At 41.3% G+C, this 22988-nt stretch overlaps 1 protein-coding gene across 2 annotated transcripts in view; it reads left to right on the top strand.

Annotated features, from left to right (window-relative positions):
• DAPK2 (death associated protein kinase 2) overlaps positions 1 to 2074 on the top strand; it is a 53240-nt gene extending 51166 nt beyond the window's left edge. The window contains exons 11-13 of one of the 2 annotated variants that reach the window (XM_042804255.1): positions 407 to 496; positions 671 to 751; positions 1287 to 2074. In XM_042804255.1, the coding sequence (XP_042660189.1) occupies positions 407 to 496; positions 671 to 751; positions 1287 to 1361 (246 nt within the window). In that variant the 3' untranslated portion in view covers positions 1362 to 2074. The other variant, XM_042804254.1, reaches the window with a different exon arrangement.
• The last annotated feature ends 20914 nt before the right edge of the window (positions 2075 to 22988 follow it).

The following is a 22988-nucleotide window of genomic DNA, read 5'->3' as shown; positions in this document are numbered from 1 at the left end:
GCTAGAAAAGCTGTTCCCAGACTTTTTCACTGCCTTCTGTGTGGATTATGAAGCAGAAGGCAGAAGTGGAGGCTGGAGCAAAGTCCGAGCCATGTGATGCACCTTTTGTGCCAGTTTGAGTGGCTGGACAGGGGCAGCTGTGGAACTTCTCTGAACAACTTTGTGCACAGGGTCACATGTGACCACTGACTGTATGCTCATCTTTTTATTTTGTTTAAGATCAAAGGGTTCCTGTCCAGGCATAGGGTGGGATAGATTTAATTACTTTTCTTCTGCTTTTACTTGTATGAACCCACAGCTTCCCCAGAGAGCGTTCTTTTCAGCCAGCTCCAAAGCACATGAAGAAACTTATTTATTTTATGTACCAAAGGGAGCCAAGCAATAAAATTGCTCTCTTATCTTCCAGCCAGTGGACAAGCGACAGGCTTTGGTTCGGCAAGCATCTGTTGTTAACATGGAAAACTTCAAAAGGCAATATGCTAGAAGGCGATGGAAGGTATGACAGCGAGACTTTAATCCTTGTCATGTAAGGCTTCCCAAGCCTGATGGGATCAGAGGGCAAGAAAGCTTGAATGTAAAATTGTAATGTGCAGTAGATAAATGAAATGTGTTTGGATATGTCTGCACTGCATATGTGTGGTCAAATACTCATTCTTCCCTCTCTCCATAGCTTTCTTACTGTATTGTCTCATTGTGCAACCACTTATCTCGGTCGCTGGTGAAAAAGGTCCTAATAGAAGATGAAAGTTTGGTAGGTACATTCCTCAAACAGGAAGAAGAGAAAGACCAATTTTACTGCGCAGTGATTTTGGCTGTCCCTGTATGGATGCACAGCCCAACAGGGTGGCAATGGTTTTGAGTGGGAAAACAGGCGGAACCGTGGCATCCCTTGTGTGTCTTTAATGCTGCTGTAAGTTGTGTTACTGTGACAGAAATGTTGGGCAAGGGGAGCTGTTGACTCTATAAACCCTTTAGGTGCTAGCCACATTTATTCTTTAAAGGAGCAGCATGGAGGCTGCAGATGATGTTTGGATACCATAGCACTGACTGTGCTGTCTGACTGAGAAATGGGCCGTCACAGAGAGAGTCTGCGCTGCTGCTCTTGTGCCCAGCACAAGATGGAGGGTGGGGGAGCCCTGCAGTGCGTGTGACCTTCGGGAAGGAAACTCTGTGAGGTTTCTGTTAGTTCTACTTTTCTCAATATGCACTAATGATATTAGAACATCGTGCTTAGGAGCATGGTATCTCATTTGCGTGACTGAAACATTGTGGCCTTTCCATTTCAGAGAAACTGTGAAAGTGACAGTGAGGATCTTTCACAAAGAAAAGCCACTCATCAGAGGAGAAGCAGCATATCATAATGTAATGAGAATTCCATGGGCAGGAGACAGAGGCAACTTTCATCCTCGACGAAAAAAGCAGCCCTGACAGCAGACCTTGACTTCTTGTCTAAATCCTTGGTATGATGCTTCTCACTTCCCAAACTACACCAACAGCTGGATGATGCTATTACATGCCCACTGAGCATTTTAGAGAACTGGGGATCCAGATTCCCAGGGGAACGGTGCAGTACAAGCACTGATTGGAGTGCTTTTATATGTTGAGCGTTTCAGTGGTACTTCAACCGATTTGTGATACCAGCTGCACTCAGGACACAGGGTTTCTGCTGATGTGCTTTTACTGCAGAATAACTGACATTCCGCACAATGATAAAGACTGTGTGCATTATTAGTTCAATCAGGGAAATTGTTAATGAGTCTTAAGGGAAAATTTTAATACAGTTTTGATATTTGTTAATAGCATAAACATTTGATGGCAGATATCTGACAGGTTTTGTTAGCTGTGTGCAGTACTCCGTTATTACTGTCACTGAAGAAAAAATCATAGTGCCATTACATATCATAACCATGATTTCATGCACCTAGAAGTAACCAGTTCTGTACTGCAATAAGAATTGTGCTCTGGCCATCGTCTCTGGCTGAAGACTTAACACAACTGCCGATGTCAATTTGAGTACAACTGCTTCTGACCACTGAGAGGATGAGATAGGCCAGGGCAAGTTTTAGATGAAAAAGAGAAAAAATTCTGTAGTGACTTACATGTACCCAAATACAACATTTTTACGGAATGACGGCAGCATGTGTCACCAAAACAGAGCACTTAAAAATACAAAGTATATGAAGAAATAGTCTTTATTAGCCTTTGTTATTGTTTTAATTTATTGTCAGCAAATTGGAGATTCATTAACACCTATTTGTATAGGTGCTGTTTACATGTACCGAAAACTGCAGACATCTGTGTTGTATTCAGGGGGTTGTATCCAAAATTGAAGTAAGCACTTTGATATTGATGTAACGTCTTTGTGCTAGGAAGTTGCATCATTTTAACTATATTAGTTTCTAAGCCAGTATTGTTCAATTGGTACCAAATAATGTGCATTCACTAGGTTATTTTTTTTCACTGAATATACTAGTTGTTAGAAGTTTATATTTGTTTTACCATTTAATAAATTAAAAATCAGAAAGCAAGGCTACTATAGAAACAACTATGGATTGACAAGGAAACTGGGGGTTTTTGACTTTATGGTTGTCACTTCTACGCTGAGGGTTTAGAGCTGAAGATGTGAACTGGTGTTGAAAACTAATATCAGGTTAATTTGGCCTGGCTTCCAGTTTCTAAGAAAGAAATAAAAATACTTTTATTTGTAGCTTAGTATCCTTGCTTAGGCAGAGACTAAAATGCAGTTGATGAGAAAGTATTTCTATGAAAGGAAGGAAATGTATAAGAAGCATTGGAGGAGAGAGGCAGAAAGTAGGATTTGAGGGAAGAAACATAAAATGGAGGAGATAGTGTGGGGGAAAAAAAAAACAGTGGAGAGGAATGAGTATGAGATATGGGAATGGAGGTGAACCTGGACTAGGAAGGTTGAAAGAAGGGAAGGAGAATGTAGGTATAGGAATTGTGGAAGCAGAAGAATTAATATTTTAGGAAATATGGCACTGCATTTTGATACTGTATCTAATTTCTTTTTATTTCATATCTTGTGTTGCCATAGCCTGTGAGGTGTGCCTGGTCAAGGGATAAGAAGCAGGGCATAGGCTTTTCTTCACATTCAATTACAAGGTGTATTTCTGAGCTTTCTGTGTAATTGTTGAGGTAGAATCTTCAAAAAGCGCTTTAGTAATGTTTATATTCAGAGGGAGCAGTAATGGGATAGACTATTGTTTTAGTGTCTGTAGGGAATCTTTCATAAATAGAACACTAAAAATATATATATTTGCATAAAAAGCTGCCCAGTTTACCTACCAAATGTTGGTTCCTGCTTCCCCTGTCCCATGCGTTACCATTAGTTCATTCCCTGGGCTATGGAAAAGCAAATAAACTCTGAGCCAGTGGTACTTTTCTGAATTCCCAGAGTTTCAGAACACCGTCAGTTTCCAAATTAGAGATCATGGGATGTGTACATAAATTGCACTTCTGAAAATTAAGCCCTGGTTAAAATAACTGTTGGGTTGTTGCATCAGAATTGTGCTCTCATAGGGATGAGGTTGTTCTTTGTACGTAAAATCCTAGCAACTGCTGAGCAAGACGGGGTGTGGTAGGAATGCTGACAGAGGAGTGCGAAGCCGTAAGCTCCAGCTTATTAACTCTACATTAATAAAAGATGTAAGGAGGTGTTTGAACAAAGACATTGCAGACAGCTCATGGTGTTTGGTCTTCAGTCATCTTTTTGCCCAGGTCAGCTAAGGACAGGAGTGCTGGCTTAGTCACAGGAGAGCAGCCGGGCTGGCCTTTCTCGGCGGCGCTCGGGCGTTGTGTAGCTTCACGCGGCTGGCGAGCATTCCTTGCACAGAAACTGCAACAAGCAGCACTCCTGTCAAGCCCCGCTATTCCCTGACTGTTCCGGATAGGAGCACGCTCTGAGTGTATAACCTCTTGTTCTCAGGACTAATGGTTGTGACTTATTAGCAAGTTTTACAGTGTTTTATCACCTGTGGTGTTCCCTCTATTTATCACCCTATCTATTCCATCGAGGTGGAAATTCAGCCCCGCTTCAGGGAGGCATAGTCTAATTAAACTCTGTTTACAGCACGCAAGGACACCTTCTCAGTGCAGGGGCTCATTTCATTCTCTACCCTTGGTGTTTTTTGTGGAACAACCTCGAGGTTCCTTTTACTGAGGAGAAAAAAACCAAAGGCAGAATGGAAGGGAAGGGGGGGGGGGGGTGGGAGGGGAGATGTGGTACACTGCAGTGGAACAGGTTTTGTTAACAGAATTGACGTTGGTGGGGAGGAAAACTATTTTCTGTGTATAATTTTTGAGCGGTAAGGAACCCAGAGATAGTGAAGTGACTGGAAAAAAGCAAGTAATTTTTATTAAAATAAGTCTATTTTTATTGCTATTTTAGCAGCGATGTTTTTCAATCTGTGCACCTATATTTTTATTAAGAGAAATACTGATTTTTATGCACCTGGAAATAGTACAGCCGCAATAATACAAAAATATATTTCTTATTCTGATTTGCTAATAAAATTTTGCAAAGCAGAACCGGTGTCTCCTCTTTCTTTCTTTGCACGCCACGCAGGCTGGCGCCTTGGGCTGCACCAGGTAAGCGGGGTCCGCGGGGACGGGCTGGCTCGCCCCCCCGGAAAGGTCAGTGCTCCCGCCCGCCCAGTGCAGCCCGACATGTCGGCGATAGGGCACTCGCACGCGGCGGGGTGGGGCGCGGGCGCCGCGTGACCGCCGCGGGAGGGGCGGGGCCGCCCTCTGGCACGTGGGCAGGGGGCGCTGCGGCGCGCGGGGCGTGCGCGCGCTCGCTCCCCTCAGGGCTGCCCCCGCGCGGGCCGGTACGCGGGTGTACCCCGCCGGCTGCGGTAAGCCGCGGTCCTCCTCCCTCCCCCCGGGGGTGGGCGGCTGGGGAGAGAGCTGGGGACCGCAGCCCGGAGGTCGGGGAGGAGGGGGACGTGGAGCCGCAGGTTTCAGCTTTTGGGCCGTCGAGGAGAAAATGGAGGCGCTGCCGTGAGGGGCCGCCCTCGCGGAGGGCGCGTGCCGGCCGCCGCGCGGTCCCCGCGGAGCTGCCGCCCCACGAGTGAGGGAGGGGGAGCGGGGGTCGGGCCGGCGGCAACGTCGTTCCCCTCAGCTGGGGTGGCACCCCGCAGGGAGCTGGCGCTGGCTGTGAGCGCAGGCAGCTCGGGTTAGGGGTAAGTCCCGGAGAAAGCGAATCAAAATGGCTCTTTCAGGCGGGCCGTTGAGCTGCGTGGGACTGCAGAGGAGCTGTCGCCTCAGCACCAGCTAGCTTTTTAGGCGGAGAGAGCTAGTAGGTGTGCTTTTAGCCACATGCTGAAGCAAGAAGGAAGGCGTGATGGACCATGCTTTCTTCTACGGATCGAGGTCCCTACGCTGCGCTCCTGTGTCCTGCAGCCTCAGTAGCGAGGTAAGCCTGGATCCTTCTGACCAGAAACTTTGTGCACTATTTCTGGTGTTACCTCTGGTCTGTGCTCTCTGACTCCATTTACTATGCATCTGGTGGCTTTTTTAATAAGAGGTATTGTTTCTATCCACATCTATATGTACATTAGGGAAGCTGTATGTGGCAGGGAAAAAAAGAGATATATATTTAACAGTATTCAGTTGGGAATTGAAGAGAACTTGGAGGCGTTTATTATCATCTTCAGTCCTTAAGGAGTAGGTAGTGTGTTGTTTTCAGCAAGTGTGTTGCAGTGAGAGGAGTTAAAAGCAGTGGTGGTCTAGATACACCTTGCTGTTGGGCAGAGGTGGAAGGGCACCATCTCCTGGAGATGATAATGAGCTTAATGAAATGATATTACAAGAGGTCTCAGCCAGCTGGGGCAGGAAGAATCAGGGTGCTTATGGGGGACAGCTGGAGCTGTGCCCCAGCTGGGGTGACCAGGTGTGCTGCTGGGGCTCACGGGCAGACGTTTGGTCTGCAGGCAGAGCTTGTGATGAGGTGAGGACTTAGAGTTTTCAGACGAGTAAGAAGTCATGGCCCTCATCAGAGGGAGTGAATTTGCTGAGGGAAGAGCGATTTGAGGAGGACCCTTGGAGAGCCCTGATGGAGTGGAGGGTGGGCTTTGGCTTTGTGACAAGATGGGAAGGAATGGCTGACCTGGTTGTGGGTCTGGGGGGATGTTTGCACAGGAAGCCTTTGACTGTGCCCTATGCACAGCATATCCCATGTCAAAAACGCAAGGCTGTTGGGGTATTTGGAGGCCTAATAGCACGGACTTTTGACTCTACTTGCAGCTTTGCATGCCAGAGACTTAGCTTTTCAGATTTCTCCTCACAGTATCATTGCTGATATAGTTGCCTGTTATTTTTGAGGGGTTAGGTGAAGAGACTGTCACTGAGCATTATCTTTTTTTTAGCGGTTTGCTACAGTCTCAGAGATGTAGTATTTTCCTATCCTGCTTGGAACTGTGCTCAGTCACAGGCCTTTTTAGGGTGGGAGGTATCTGCTCAGCAAAATCAAGTAAGAAAAATTGTGTCACATCAGTAGCTCCTAAAATACCTTTTTTCTCCAAAGATGAGCCTCATGAGCTACTTAGGACGCTTTGTTAAAAATAATTGTTTTGAGGTATCCTTGAGTAGTGTGTGTAAATTGTCTTAATATAGCAACTGTTTGGGGAAAAAGCTTTTCAGTAATTTGTCATCCTTTTGAGTCTTTTTACTCTGTCTACTTGAGATATGTTGTAATGTAGTGGTATGAAATTTGGATTTCATTAGATTTATTGTTTTGGAACATGGAAAAGCCTTTCTAATATTTAGTGTATCAGTTGACAAAGGACAGGAAATGATACATTTTTAGCCCTACTCATGCAATTAAAGTAACAGAAAACAATGTAACAGTGGAGTTTTGGTCTCAGTACTGATCTTTAGCCTTGTCTCAGCTCCTTCTGGGCCTTTAAAAGCTGCAGCACATGAAGCTAAGCCCTCAAAAGTCTGCAAAAAGCAAAGTCTGATTTTGAAATGTGAATGGCTCAAAGCCCATGATCATGAAAAGTTGGGAATATGTAATGCTACTCTCATCTAGAGTACTCCATTTCCCCCCATGTCCACCTGGATCAAAGCAAGAAGAAAGGCTTTTCTCATTGTGGTGTAGGAGCACTCTGTAAGCTAGTGGTAGTAGAAGTCAAGATTTAAAAATTCAGTGTCCCCTGCAGGGCATGTATCCCCTGTATTTATACTGTTACAAGGCAAATCAATGAATTAGACTCCAGATTCTTTGTTGGTGTTTGATTATTTTGCTGGGAAGAGGTCCTACACGTGTCTGTAGAACATCTGGAAAGATATAAAGCAGACAGATGTGTAGTTGGAGTAGATCCAAAGCCAGGTACTGGGGGCAAATCACTTACCAGCAATGGTCTGCCATGCCAGGATCCAGAAGTAGATCCTGCTATTTAACGGAGTTGTGACTGGGGCATGGGATGTGCTGTTATGCAAATACTGGCCTGAATTTACTTATGAATCAATTTTTATCTTAAAGACCGAATTTGTAGAGCTATTCTATTTGACATACGTGTTGGAAGAGAGATATTTTACGGGAGAACATATGATTTTTCTGAAGTTACTCATGCAGAACTGCTAATTATACTGTAAATGGAACCATGGTAAATGTAATGGTTGATCAATTAGCAGGGCAAACTGTATAAAATTATTTAGATACCTAGTTTGGGGCTTTCTAGAGTGTGTAAAGCAATTTATGTTTTTCTTGTCAAGTGTATCCTGGTGTTAAGGAGAGATAAGAATAGTCATGCAAGTGCAGCTACAAGTACATTGACTTTTGCCATACTTGATACATACAGCTTTTTTCAGATCCCAGTAAGAGGAACCTGGGTAATGCTGCTCACAGAAGGGGGGTCTGTGTTTTCTGCCTGCAGAGATGTTACATACAGGGAGATTGAACCAGATCTGTCTTTCAGCTTCTGCTCTCTGGTGCAGTAGCTGCTTGCTTCCTTCCTGTAGTTTCTCTTGCTAGTTAGCGAACATCTACATTGCAGAACCGATTTCCTGGATCTCAGTGCTCGGAACCAGTTGATCCAACCTTCATTTTCTCTGAAAGCAGAGGCCATTTAGCCTGCAGTGGTATGTACTTTCAATTTATTTTAGGCTAAAATACATAAATTGTTCTTGTGTGGCTTGTGGCTATGACAGTTCTCACCTTTTCACAGCTGAGAGCCCTAATCACTGGAGTGGAGAACAATGCTCACTCTCTTTGGTCTGAGCAACCTCTAAGTCCCATATGCAGTATAGAAGCAGCAGCACCTCTTGTAGCTGTGTTGAATGAAAGACTTGGCCTTCCTCACAGCAGAAGCTTGGTGCCTGATTGTAGGGGACAGTTCAAGGCTGCCTCCCAACAGAGGTTGGTGCTTTCCCACAGTCTGGTACAGCACCGAAGGAAAGGAGCCTTGAAGAAGAGTTATGTTTGTTTTTTTTTTTTTTTCCTCGACCTGTCCTTGTGACTTTCTGGAGTAATTCCACATTCATCGTACTGCTTCTGGGAATACCTACCTTCCTAGAGTATAAGTGCTTTCTGCCAGCTTCAGGTGGAAGGTGGGACTCAAGGTACCTAGTAGATAGTGCCTGAAAGGCGTACCCAGCCCTATTCCTCCTGTTTTGTGGCAGAGACTTGTGGCCAGTCTAAGTGCCATGCTATGGCCTGTTCTTTTTAACCACTGAACTTTGTTGCTTGAAGGGTTTGTCTTTGCCCTTTAGCAGAGGAGAGAATGACTGGGAGGGGAATGAGTTTGTGTTCCTTCATGCTTGCTGATTCTTGATATAAACTATTAATGTAAAAGTGATTTAAGAGCCTCGGCTGACAGCTACTGCCATGGTAGCGGCATTTCAGTCTGGAGCCCCCTTAGGAAAGTGTTGTCAGCTAGAATCTTCTTTTAATATTTGCTTTTTCTCTTTGGGTAGTAACTGTGGCCTTCTTTACAAGTTGCAGTGTTTGAAGGTTGGGGAGGGGGTTAGAGTAGTAGTAATTTATTGTTATCCTGTGAGTCATCTGGGACCTGTTAAAAATTATGGAAAATTTTTTCCATTGTGTTTAGAATGATTTGAAATGTATGATGAAGTGCTGAAAAGCAGTTGAAAAGATTATTACTTTTTTTTTTAATGGTGCTGAAGAGCATGCAGTGTCTTCTGGGAATGGTACCTCCAGCTGTTGAGCTTAACCTGGTGTTGTAGGTCACTGAACTTAGTACCTAAGGTATTCTAGTTCAAAAACTACACCTTCACCTTGAAGCACACTACCAGGACTGCAAGATTATTCTTAAGTGTCTGTTTCATGGTGTTTTAATGCATTTCAGAGGGCAGGCAGTTTGTTGGATATGCTAATTAAGTACTTGTAGAATTGCACCAAGGGTTTTGAACATCAGCAGATCTCGAAGTTGTTGTATTTTAGTGGAAGAGTCCAAAAAACAGCCTCCCAAACATGGGTGGGATGCACCTGAGGTGACACAGACTGCATACCATAGTACAGACTAAGTGTTGGAGATATATGGATCTTGTTGATAAAGCTGTTCAGAAAGAAAAAGTGCCAGCTTACACTTTTCATAAATAGTGTGGAAAAAGGTGATGCAGCTTCCATGCAATGGAAGTTTGTTTTTGCAGTGTAAGTGCCAAGGAGATGGAAAATGTAAGTTCAGTGGGTATGTTCTACTTAGGAATGTATTACTACAGGATGGTTTGAGGCATATGGGACAGGAGAGGGCGGGCCTGAATTGCTTGAGAAACAGTGGTGGCCTTCTGTAAGAATATGTGGAAGGAAAAGACCTATGAACAAAATCTCCAGGGAACAGAATGAAGTTAAACATGCTAGTATGCTTCTCTAAAATATCAAGTATGGAGTATATTTTAAAGTCCACATGAGTTCCTTTCTTACTGTCTTGCTTTGGAAGTTCTTGTTCTCTTCTTCCCACAGGAGCTTTTTTGCATTTTTATCCCCACCCCAAACTGTACTTCTACTCAGATTTTTCATTTCAAGGAGCACTGATGGTTTATTTCTTTAAAAAACTCACACTGGAGAATTCCAGATGTTATTTGTCTTTATTTTGAAAATCCTTTCAAGAGGCTACAGTGTTACAAATGTGACTGAGAATTTTTCTCCATTAATGCTGATGAATGTAATGCTTATTCTGTTTGATGGCTTCGGCTCCACTGAGTGAAGCAAATCCTAATGATTGTTCAGAAGGGTGCCACTTTTGAGAAGTTCAGTTAACAAAGTTACTTGGGCCAAAGAAACATGTGGGGTAATACAGGCTGTTTCACCGCTGGATGTCATGCCTGGCCTGCCTGTCTCAGTTTAGAACTGTCTGTGCAAATAACTTATGTCCTGTGTTAAAGGTAGACCAAGAAGGGTGTACTCACACCACTGAATCTTATTTGCTGCTACAAAACTCTCCTAATAAAAAAGAGGGCAATAACAGTCTCTTCTGACAACTTCAACCTGAAGTAAAAATAAAACAACACCTGAATGTGACAAAAATGGTAATGCTGCCTGTGAGTTTGGGACATGACTTTCAGTGCCTTTTGCCTTCATGATAAAATCTGCACTGGAAGTCTGTCATGCCTCAGCTTCAAGCTATTTGTGTAATTAACATTAATTAAATTACTTATGACCTGCTGTGATGTGAAATGTCTGTCTCTCCCTTTGTCAGTTGTTGTTACTGCTAATGTATGAGAGGATGCTTGATCTTTAATAAACTGCAGTGCATGATCTTCAGGAGCTTAGAAAGACTCCTGGACAGAACAGTGTTCACTGGGGAGAACATAGTTCAACAAGCCAGCCCTGTCAGGTGAATTTTAGAAAGGAAGACCACTGACCTGTCCTTGCTAGTGTTTTTGCTGACATTAGAGCTTCTTAGAAAACGTGCTTAAAATCAGAGAACTGAGTTCTGGGGGTTGCTGCCGGTTGTTTAGAAGTTATTTGTATCTCAGCTAAGTGGTTCATTACACACAGCTGAAGCAATTATACCTTTGATTTGGGTGGTGCTCATTAGGGAGGTAGCCTTCTTTGCCCCCTAAAAGGATATATAATGGACAGTACATATAAGGGGAAGCAGCTGCAAGGTATTACATAGCTGCAAGGTAGTATTTATCTGCAGGTGGCAAATAGATACTCTTCTGAGGCTGTGGTGGATGTAATGATTCCCTTTCCTCCTGTTAACACTTCTGCAAAACATAGCCTGGAAGTAATGCCCTGAGTGATAAAACTCTTACCACTGCAAATGGCGCTGTCCTCTGGCAGGAGGCCCCCAGCTATGGGGTTTTCCGTTCAGCCAGATGGCAGGATTGACTGAGGAAATTCTTCAGGCTCTAGAAGGGTAGCTAAAGGCAGATACTTGCTGAACGGTCCCCAGCAGGATTTAGGCCATGCTCCTGACTCTGCAAGTGCAGAGAAGACTGCACCCACATATCAGGGAACATCTGTGGAAGGAATTAGATTAAATTCCAATCCCTAGTGGAAGAATCGGTGAAAAACCCTCCTCTGAGACTGCAGCAAACAATTTTTACTTAAGAAAAAGTTGTGTTATATGGGACCAAAAAGCACCTCCAAAACCAGGTAGTCTAAGCATGTCTCCTACTTTAGCGTGAAATGAGCTTAGTGAGGCTTTTCTGAAAAGCTGATAGAACACATGGCCCTAAATGACTGTAAATCAATCTGATTCCATTTCACTCCACTGCTCGTGAGTAATACAGATGGTACCAACTCAAGTAAGTACATCTTGCGTGGCAATGCTTGTCATGCTATGTGTTACACCTGTACTAGGACCTGATAGTGGATTGTAAGAGGCACTTCCCCTGTTGAATTTCAGCACCTAAATTTAAGACTGATAAAGCAGTGAACAAATTTTTGCTTTTTAAAATTTGTTAGGGGGCTTAATTAAGCAATTATATAGGAAGTATTTTTAAAATGTAGCTAAAATATTCTTTCTTTTGGCCTCATGTCATATCAGTGTCTGTTTCAGACTACTTTGAAACTAATTAAGCCTACCGGAGATGATGTGCAGTAATTAAGAAAAATGTATATAGGCTTGGGGCCATAACACACCAAATGACAGAAGATACGCCTTATATAGTCCTTCTGGGACTGTACCGAGGAAAGAGCACATGATCAAAATAAATTAAGATTGACAAAGATAACTGCTTTCTATAGTAAACACTCTCTGCAGTAAAACTCAGGTCCAGGGAAGGCAGGCATTCTGATGTGATGGTATCCAGTATTCTGGTTGTGGATGGGGAGTCATTTCTGACCTGACAGGTATGTGAGAATCAGGAGTGATTTGTTCTGATGTAAACTAAATTTCTTATAAAAGATGATGGGTGTGGTCATATAGGAATAGTCTCACCAAGTGATTAGTGTTGATAAAAAAAAATCGGTATGATAACAAAAAAATGTGTTGTTCATTAGAAAATAAGACTGGATCTCAAAGCCTTCAGTTATAAAAAAAAAACCAACAAACCTAGTTTGATATTGGGCTGCGATGAGGCCTAGTTCATTTTGATGTGATTGTGAAACCCTCTAGAAATACACTGTGAATTTCAGTTTTAGAAAGACTATTCTAGCAGTTTCTTTGGTAGTGAAAAGGCTTGACTTCTGAAGTGATAAAATTACAAACTTGGTAGATTCTGCATTCTTTACAATTATTTTCTCTGAATTTAGAACCTCTAAACAGGGCTGTAAAGCAACAAGTCAAGACTTGAGGTAATTGTTAGGTGAATGCTGGCCAGCTAGTATGATGGGACTGTGTCTTTAATATTTCTGAATTGAATGGGCTTTCAACTTTTTGGAACAGGTTTGTTCGGTTTGGGTGGGTTTTGGGTTTGTTTCTGGTGAGTGGAGATAATGCTAGAAATAGCAGCAGGGTACAAGGCAGAAACCCCTGAGGTGGTTAGCTGTCTACAGCTGAAATCAATGTCCTAGATTTATGTTGCTGGAATTTTTTGATTTAGCTTTGGTCATTCTTTTTTTTCTCACCTCTGCATTGTCTCTGGACAAAAAAAAACATATTCAACTTGATCTAATTCTTCAGAATATGGAGTAAAACTTCTCAGAAGAAATGGAAACTCTGTTTTGACATTGAGTAAAATAAACTTCCAGCATTCTTATGGGAAGCTTTGACAGCCAAAAGAAAGGTTGCATTAATATCTTAGTATCATAACTGCATGAAGTAAAGATTTTCTCTACTTAGCAATTTTTCTTTGTAATGGCTGTTGGAACTTTCATATGCTCTGCTGAAATGGTCTGTTACTTAAACTTTTCTTACGCAGTATGGATCATGTCAGATGTGTGGTTTGCACCTGACCACATGTTAATTCTTAAGTATCTTGGAAGTGACACACCATTGACTTCTGATTTTTGTTCAGTAAAAATGTAATGAAGACTGATTTTAAGGGCAATTACTTCAGAATGAGTATGTGTACAGCTACAAAATGTTAGTCAGGATTTCATTTGATCCACAAGCTAAAGCTGAGTGTAACAGAGACATAACATAATTAACATTCGTTTGGTCTTCCAAAGATTTAGCTAATTGAAACATAAAAACCTAGCAAATTTGTTGAAGTATTCTATTTAAAATCTCATATCATGACTGTAACCATGGTATCTGAGCACCTTCTAGTCATGGACAGCTTTCACAATGGTGCGAAATAGCCTCTAAAGATTATCAAGAAACTGGTCAACTTGACTTTTTTGTCACCTAGGTTCTTGCTCAGAAAAATCAGCAATATTCATGAAAAGACTCACATTCATGCTTATTTTTAAATAAAATTTTTTAAAATCTTCTTACTGAACTGTAACTTAAGAAGTTAAGCATCTGATCACTTTGTAGCCAAGATAGAGAATTCACTGCTATGGAAAGCTGTTGGTAATTTGCTAGGTGTTATTTTTGTTGTCTGATTCAGTGTCGTTAAATATTAAGTGACACTGTGTGTTTGGAGATGCCCCATCTTTGAAACAATATGGAGCTGATGTCCAGATGCCCTATAGCTATTTTGTAAGGGTAGCTGTTGGCAGTGGTAGGCTGGCCAGTTTCCTGTTTCAGTAATTCCTTTCGGCACGCCTGAGATGTGCCCTTCTGTTTCAGTGGGATGCAGTGTCAGTCTTTTGTTTCCTGCCCTATATTGTCCCGTAGTCGTGCTCCCATGTCACATTTGTATGTGAATCTATTGTGCAGCACAGCCTGTTTCTTAATTCTGTAGAAACCGTTATATTCAGATAGAGAAGAACATTTAAAATTGAACGAAAAGCCTGACCTTGAGCTCTCTGAAGGATGGGATCATGCACCTATTCCAGATGCTCTTCTAAAGCATCTTTGACCTATGCTGCTCTGTCTCTCCATTTAGATCTAAGCATCCCTGCCTGCCTTTGCAAAGCCTGAAAATTCTTCTCAACAGCTTGCTTCAAGGGAAGAGCCCCTGCCTGTGCTCTTTCCATTGCTGTAGACTATCTGTCTTGCCTCAATTTAGGCTTGGCTGTTGATCCGTGGCTGTGTAAGGACAGCCAGGAATGGAATGAGCCCTAATTTGAAGCTCCAAATGTCCCACATCAGTGCCCAGAAAGATGGTCAGGCAGGTACCGTCTCTCCTGCCCTCCCTGTCATTTCACTATTGTTTCACTTAACCATCTCCCTGTTCTGTGTGCCTGATGGCCTAATCTGTTCTCCAGTGTGCAACTCTGGTGTTACAGCATCATCCCAGTAATTCCCTAGTAGGGGACCATAAAATAAACCCTAAGGGCTGTGTGAGTGTAAGGGCATGTCCTGGAAAAGGGGTGCTAGATAGCATCAGTAGCAGTCCCCATTGTGTCACAGTGTTTCTGCCCCAAAATTTACCAATAATGGGAAAACAGTAGTCAGATAATACTTTGGTTTAAAGTATTGTCCTGGTTTCAGCTGGGATAGAGCACTTTTTTTTTCCCCCCCATCTTAGTAGCTAGCATTGTGCCACGTTTTGGATTCAGTTCGGGATTTAATATGAGAAGAATGTCAATAATGTACTGATGCTTTTAGTTGTTGCAAAGGAATCGGGGACTTTTCAACTCCTTGTGTCCTGCTAGTGCGCAGGCACACAGGAAGCTGGAAGGGAGCACAGCCAAAACAAAAGACCCAAATTGGCCAATGGAATATTCTGTATCATCTAATGTCATGCTCAGTATATAGATAAGGGTGGATCCAGGACGTTTAGGCTGGCTCCTGGAATGGTGGTTTCAGGATTCTCTCTTCTCTGGGATCACTAGCTGGGAATGGGCTGGGCATCAGTCAGCTGGTGGTGAGCAATCACATTTTGCATTACACATTTATATTTTCTATTATTGCTATTACAATATTTTATTTCAATTATTATGTTGTTTTTATCTCGATCTATGAGTCTCCTTACCCCTCCAACTTTCTCCCGCATTCCGTGGGGGTGGGGGAAGGCGAGCAAGTGGCTGCGTGGTGTTTGGCTGCCAGCTGGGTTTAAACCAGGACAAGTATGTTATGTCAGGGAGCTGCTGCTTTGCCCAGCCCGCAGTGTCTATATTTCTGCTTTTAGATAGGCATGGTGTAGGTGATCATTTATTTCAGTATTCATGCCAGTATATTTATAAAAATTGGTCAGTGATAAAGTATCATGTGTTACATGTTTCCTCTTTATACCTTGTCCTTTGAAATCTGAAGGCAAGATCTGGGAATGTTTCTTTAGGCTACCATCTCTTTCAAGTTACATTCTCCCTTTTTATTAATTCTTTAAATATGTATCTATGCACAGATAGGAACCCCTGTGAGGCAGTGGCTGTAGGCTTGTGATTTGTTACTGTGCAGCCACATCTGCAGTGATGATGTTCCTCAACTCTAGCAGCAGTAGCAATGTAAGAAGAAAAGCCTGAGAAGGATTTTCTGTTGGTGACAACATTCTCAATCCATATATCCCAAATTGCTTTCCTGCAAAGCTGCTGCTGCAAATACTACTTCTGAATTACCTTCCAGTAGTGTTGATTCCTAGTTTTCACAGTAGTATTTCAGCTCTTGTTTCAAAAAGGTCACCCTTACATGGAGTGTGCAAACTGCCTTGCTGCTTTTGGTTTAGTTGGATCATGACTGTTGCATCCCTTCTAAACTATGACCAAGGTAAACAATTACTTTTTTTATTATTTTTAGTCATGAACTTTAAAAATTATTCTTCCAGAAGCACATAAGCAATTATATTAATTTATATTGTTTTATTCAACTGCTGCACGAAAGGGTGACATCAGTTTTGAGTTTAATTGCTTTGGTTCTTGGTGTATGTTTCTTAAGAGACCTGTTACATAGAAGATAGAGCTAAGGATGTTTCTTGGAGTGGCATCTTCAAGTGTTGAAGTAGTTTACTCTCTGTTCTGTACAGTCACACATCCTACAGAAGGTTTGTGAATCCTACAGAAGGTTTGTGAATGATGGTGGGCAGGTTATACTTCAGGCATTGAAAATACTGCAGATAAAATACCAAGCTAACTCATTTCTATGGTTCCCCCATCTTCTCTATTGTACCCAGTTGACGGTGGAGCCTCTCCTCTGCTTGCGGCTAACATTAACTAGCATAAAATGGGGACAGGTTGAATTTTCAAACAGCTGGATCGCACAGTGTTTCACTAGACTTCCTCCATGCCAGGCCGAAAAAACAGTGGAAGGCAGCGGCTGCCAGACCGATCATATTGTGTATACTGAGCAGGGTCCAACTGGAATAAAGTGTATTTGCAGGCTGGCTGGCCTTCCAGCGCAGGGCAGATGGGCTGGTTCAGATGTTGACGGATATGAGAGGAAATTGGACAATGCACTTAAAAAGGAGAGAAAGGGTTGTGAATGAAGGAAGCGGGGGAATGACACTGTGGAGAAGCTGGGGGAGATGGGGAAGGGTCACTGTATTGAGTAGTGGGAGGTGCAAAGTTTAGGGAGTTGTAGGTGGGTGTGGGTTCATCCACTGTCCTGAGGCATGTTTCTGGTTGTTACCTTCTAATACAATAGGAATTTTTACTTCTGTGACACCCCATAGCAACAGAGAAGAGATGTCTACTGTAATTTCCATGTCACCATGCTGAAACTAACAGTCCTGGTACTTGTCTTGATTCTATGTTTAATTCTGTAGTTTAGACTTTGATCCTAGCACCAGTATTCAACATTGCATAACCTCACTGTGAAATATGAGTGTGGGAGCATGACCAAAAAGGATCCTAAAGTCTCTGCCTCACTTCAAAGGCTGGCACACTGGGTGTCTAACAGTACATCAGTATGATAAAATCTATGTGAGAGCAGAGAGTATGAATTTACTGAGTGCTTCAACTGGAAAAGATAACTTGACCTAGTGAATTTCTAAACTCACTCAGAATGTGTTCCTTTCAAAATTGTTCTGTCCCTCTTGGTGCTTCCTTCACCCTTTTAATGTCTCCTTTTCTATCGATCTGGCTGGTTGTTTTGGGGGGGAGGAATCTTTAATCAGTACTATATTATTGTGTCATCTTTGATTTGTCTTCTCCATGCTAGAAATTACTCAGTAATAATTTCTGTGATTGCTTATATGAAGCATCAACAGGGCTATATTTTAAAAATTAAGATAAATCTTCAGAGTAAGAAAATGAAGAAACCTAAGACAGAAAGCTTTTGTAAAAAGCCCAATCAAAACTGCTGAGTCACAACATAATCTGAACAAATTAAATTGCCCTGTTACCTAATTCTTTTAGAATGAAAAAAGAGAATGGTAGTTTCTAATATTATCTACATTATTGAAACAGTTTAGTTTAACTGAAGGTCATGGGTTCTCCCATGGACTTAATCACCAGAATGGATCATCTTTCTTTGTCATTTCCATTGTTTATAGTTGAGAACACACTGTATAAGGGATAGACACATCTAAGCTGTGGCAAAACCAGCCTCTCTTGCTGCTGGACTGGTAAAGAGTTTAATAATGTGTTCAGTGAATGCAGTGCTGATTAGTTGAAAAAAAAAAAAAAATCACATAAAAACCACTATCGAATGCAGCTGCTCTGTATTTGCACTACCTTGTTAGCATTTTCTCTTGACAATTGACAAGATGCTATGGTTATTTATCAATTAATGTTAAAGGATGTTTCAAGGCCATATTCAACTGTCGCAGCTAATTGTATACCTTTATTTTTTAAGGACTGAAAGCCTTGGAATGAGACTCAGTATTGTATAACTTCCCTGAGACTTTATTTAATTATATCTTGAGCAGTTGGGCAATGCTGGACCTTCTTGCAAATGCTAGGGCTTAATTTCTGTCTTTAATAAAACTTCCTTATTGAAGTTTGGAGAGTGCTGCATAATGTAGAATGTATTCTGTACTTGGTTCGTAACACACTGAACTAATCTATTCTTTGCTTGGCTCTCAGAAATAAAAAATTGATGAGGTTTCTCTAATATTCATTCAAATGCAAGTATTTCAGAAATAGGAATCTGAGAGAAATCCAGAAGGTATACAGAGAATTTAAAAGTAGGAGAATTTATTGAAGAATGTCATGGTGCATTAGGGAGTGTCATGTGTGTCTCAATGGTATTCAGGACTCTAAACCAGGTAGCATAGATCTGAAGTTTTGTTGAAGTTACTGCAATCTGTCTTCCTCTGGTAGAATTTTACGCTTGGAATTACATGAATATTTGTTATATTTTTTTATAAAAACTTCTTTTTTCAGTCAGTGATCAAAACTGCAATTTTAGCCTGTAGAACTGGGCTCTCCTACTTTGAATGTGACAGTACATCTAGTGACTTAACTGAAAACTGGTGTCGTAACAATTTCAAGTGAGGGCTTGAAAATAACTAAATATTTCTTCAGGCGATACAGTTTAAGGGAAACTTCAGAACGGTTTATTGAACTGTCGGAACACTAGAGGAACCACAGCTTTAAGAGTGACATTTTCTAAGGAAATATCACCCCGTGAAAAGTTATACTGAATACTCTGAAAAAAACAGGTCGAAGGGACAGTTTTGTTTTTTTGCCGAGTTCTTGGAATTCGTAAAAAAAAAAAAAACAAACCCCCCCCAAAAAAAACCCAAAACAAAAAAACCAACCCCAAAACTAAAAAAAAAACACCCAACCAACCCAAATCAACAAAAAAACCCCAAAACCCAAACAAACGAACAACTCTTTCGACACAAGTGAGTTGCTTTATGCACAGAATTTTTATTTATTAGCATTTTATTAACATTCCAAGTACAGAAATGGGGTCCAGAAAATTCAGATGGGGGGGTAACTTGCATCCCATGCTAACTGTGCAAATTACCCAGAGGATGTTTTGATGGACTGTTCCTCAGGACGCTAGCTTGGTTAAATAGGATGCACTTTGCAGCCCTTTCTGTGCAGTGGACTGAGCTTTCTATTCATCTAGCGAAATCTTTCTGTATTTTCATTTCAAAGGAAAACTTTGATTTATTTTGTACATTTTTTTTTGCTGTTAGAAGAATCCCAGGCTTTTGTTAGACCAAACAAAAAAATATAGGAAACTACTAGAAGTAAGGTGGTGTGCAATAGTTCAGTTCTGCTCCTGGGAAGAGGAGTGAAAGGCTTTCGGTACTATTTTCTGTGTGATCATGTAATTAAATTGATATAGCACTGTCTACCTAGAACTTAAGACAGTACATTTGGAGAAGATTCCAAAGTAAATGTAGGAGGGTTTTTTTACTGAATTAGTTGTTGTGTATTTGTCTTGCTCTTTTTTTACTTTACTTTTTTTTAATAGTTTTCCCAGCTCCTATTTATTTTCATGTTTTTCCTTGTGGAATCTTTACATTTTTTTGTTGTTGTTGTTTTTATTATCATTACATCTATCTTTATAGCAACATTTAAAGCCAAACATCACACAGAACTAAGAACCTGTTCTAGTCGTGTTCAGCTGTATTAGATCAGACCTTTCACCATAGCTGTACTCTTCCGATGGAAGCTGCAAACCTGCATTGATCAGTGTGTTGCTGCAGCTGCTCATGAGATCTGATACGAGGGGGGATGGTCACTGAAGATAGACTGTGGTTCTGGTTTTAGCACACTGAATCTGGCCAGTACTTTCTCTGAGGTTTCACTCTGAAATGAAGAGGGGAAACCTGAGCATGGTTGAAGTCCCCTGGGATGAGCAGCTTGTCCCCACTAATCGAAGGAAAAACTGGCATGGGAAGCAGTTCCCACAGGACTCTACATATTGTTCAGAAATATGTCTCTGAAATCTGCCTGGAAGTGGGAGGGATGGGCCAGTATGCCCAGCTTCACGGCCTGCATCCCAGCTAGCAGCAGCCAGTAGCTATTCAGGGCCTCTCAGGAGCTGAATACTGCTGTTTGGCAAGGAGAGAAAATAGGCAGCTTGAGGGAATTAAAAATAACAGCAAGAAAAACCTGTTCAGTAATCAGCTGAATGCTGAGGGAGGGGTGAGGAGGAGGATCAAATGGAGTGTAGCCAGCCATATGTGTTTGCCCCTTAGCACAGCATTTGGGCATGGGGATTGGTTTTACCAAATCCTGAATGTGTGATCAAGCAAACACTTCTTTCAAGAGAAGATACATTTAAAGAAAGGATAAAGTTTCATCATTTACTTTACCTACTTAAAAATGTTTATGATAGCATTTTGTTGGCTTTTTCACTTGTAGAAAAATTGGGAAAAAAGCATCTCTGCCATGAAGTAGCCTGTGTGCAGGAGTTGGCCACAGTGTATTGACTGGCTTCTTGCTATTTACTCTGCTCTCATAGCCTGGCAGAACACTTCTGCTCTCTGGTCACATACTTCAAAAGTATATGGACAGAATATGTCTTTTCAGAGCATGTGTTCTTTTCCAAGGCACATCCACAGAAGATTGTCCCTTTGGCTTTTCCTGTCCCAAACCCATTACTATGAACCACCCAAATGGGCATTTGCTGTACATCCATAACATGCAGGGGACCACAAACACTTAAACCCTCCAAATCCCCCCCAAATGCACCTCAGCTCATTTTTTGAGAAGCAATAAACAGGTTCCCAGCTCAATTTCTGATGTTTTTCTCTGCTGGATGATTATTCAGGCTTGAGTTAATTCTTTATTTCAAATGATTCAGGACAAATTAGAAATGGCTGCAGGTAGCTATGTGCCCAGTTCAAGAAAATCAGTTTTGTTCCTTTAATATTTAAAAAGTGAAGTAATACCTCGAAGGTGTGCATGCTAAGGCTCATCTTGACTTCAAATTGGTTCTTGTCTGATTCCAGGGCTGGGTGGGATTTTGGTGGGCTTTTTGGGGGAAGTGTTGTTAGTAAGTGCAATTATAGAGAGGGCTGTGTGCCTTTGACCAATAGTGCAAGAATAGAAGATGGAAATATGTGCCTCTGTATTGATGCCAGTGGTATCAATCCTAGTCATTTACCAACCTTAGTAGGTTGGGACAGACAAGGTTACCCACTGATCAGCACAGCTGATCAACACTATCTTGTTAATTGGCTGAAGTGTTTATTGGTGTTTCACAATATAAATGCTTTAGCTCATGTCTTTTTGGATGATTTAGGGCTGAATTAGCTGTGGCAAAGAGGAAATGTCTATTGGTTGATCTGTGGTTCTGTCAAGTCTAGGACTTCATAGCACATGCAAATCCATTTTGAGATCTCAGAGTGAAAGGTGTGGGAGGGTATTATTTGTGTTGTGCTTGCTGGAAAAAAAAATGAATGCCAGAAGAAATGGAATGAGAGGAAACGTAAAAACAATGGGAAAAGAAAAACTGCTTTTAGCCTTACGGAGTTGTCATTGATTCATGAAAGCAGAAGGATAATTCCTCATTGTACAGCTTTCAGGCAACAGTTAATATTCACTTCCAGTTAAAGACTAGAAAAATATCAATGAACTGACATAAGCCAAAGAAAAGTCACTTAAAAAAAAAAAAAGTTAGGGGACCGAGGGAATAACCAATAGGAAAAGAGGGAAAAAAGTGTATTTAATGAATTGGTGGAATGAAGCATGAGCAAGGAAGCAACATAGCTGTCAGAGTTGGAAAAGATGATAAACTCAGAGAAAAAATAATTGCTTTTGTAGCTGAAGTTCAGAAAGAGGAATTCTGGGATGAAAATAGAGGTGTGGTTTTTTTCCCCAAAAAAGTCTTTGGGGGAAATTCTTCTATTATCTGAGGAATGATGTCCAAAAGAGAATGGAAGAAACCATTGTTTTTAAGAATGCCAAACAACGCATTAGAATATGCTGTACAGACAAGATGTTTTACAATAATCTTTCAGGCCTTCAGGCTTCATGTGGCACAATTACCCAAGTATTGTGTGAAACCGTGGTCTTAGAATATTCTTAGTTTTGAGGATAGCTTTACTATGTTTATGCGTCTTTATTCTGCAAAGGAAAATAAAACCATCACAGTTACAAACAAGTGCTTTTTCTAAGCATAATATTTATTAATGAATTTTATAAAGTTAATGCTATATTCTGACTTACAAAATTGATGTACGTTGCTGAAAGAAATCACACAGATTCTTGCATGCAACAATTATGGTATAGTAATACTTTGCATATGTGCAACATGATTAAAGTTATGTGAAAGCAAGTTACACCTCTAACTAGCGGCATTATGCCCATGTCAGAGAGAAATAAATAGGATGGGGACTTACTCAAGGTCAGATGGCCTTAATGAAAAAGTGGAATCTTTCTGCTTAACTGAAGCCCTCTCGATAAACTAGTTAAGTATTTTTTTTTTCTGCTTATGGAAATAGGGTCTGGATCAGTGCTGTGCTTATGACTGCATAAACTTTAATCTTTATTTCTTAAATTTTTCACCTCTCTAGAATTTCCTGTAAGCAAAACAATGCTAGTGCTTGCTGGAAACAGCTCTAGTGTTATTTTGCTACAGAGTCCGGTTTCATATGATGCAACTCTTCGTAAATATTAACTCATTAAATACTGTGGCTACTGCTTTTTGGAACAGCAGTGAGTTTACTGTGCATTAAGTTAATGTGTACAGGCGCACATCTCTTGTGTACTATATTTGGCA

This window comes from Tyto alba, unplaced genomic scaffold (genome assembly GCF_018691265.1).
Source record: "Tyto alba isolate M040663 unplaced genomic scaffold, T.alba_DEE_v4.0 Super-Scaffold_41, whole genome shotgun sequence".
Lineage (NCBI taxonomy): Eukaryota > Metazoa > Chordata > Aves > Strigiformes > Tytonidae > Tyto > Tyto alba.
Note: the sequence above shows the minus strand (reverse complement) of the source record. Positions and strands in the feature narration are given on the sequence as shown.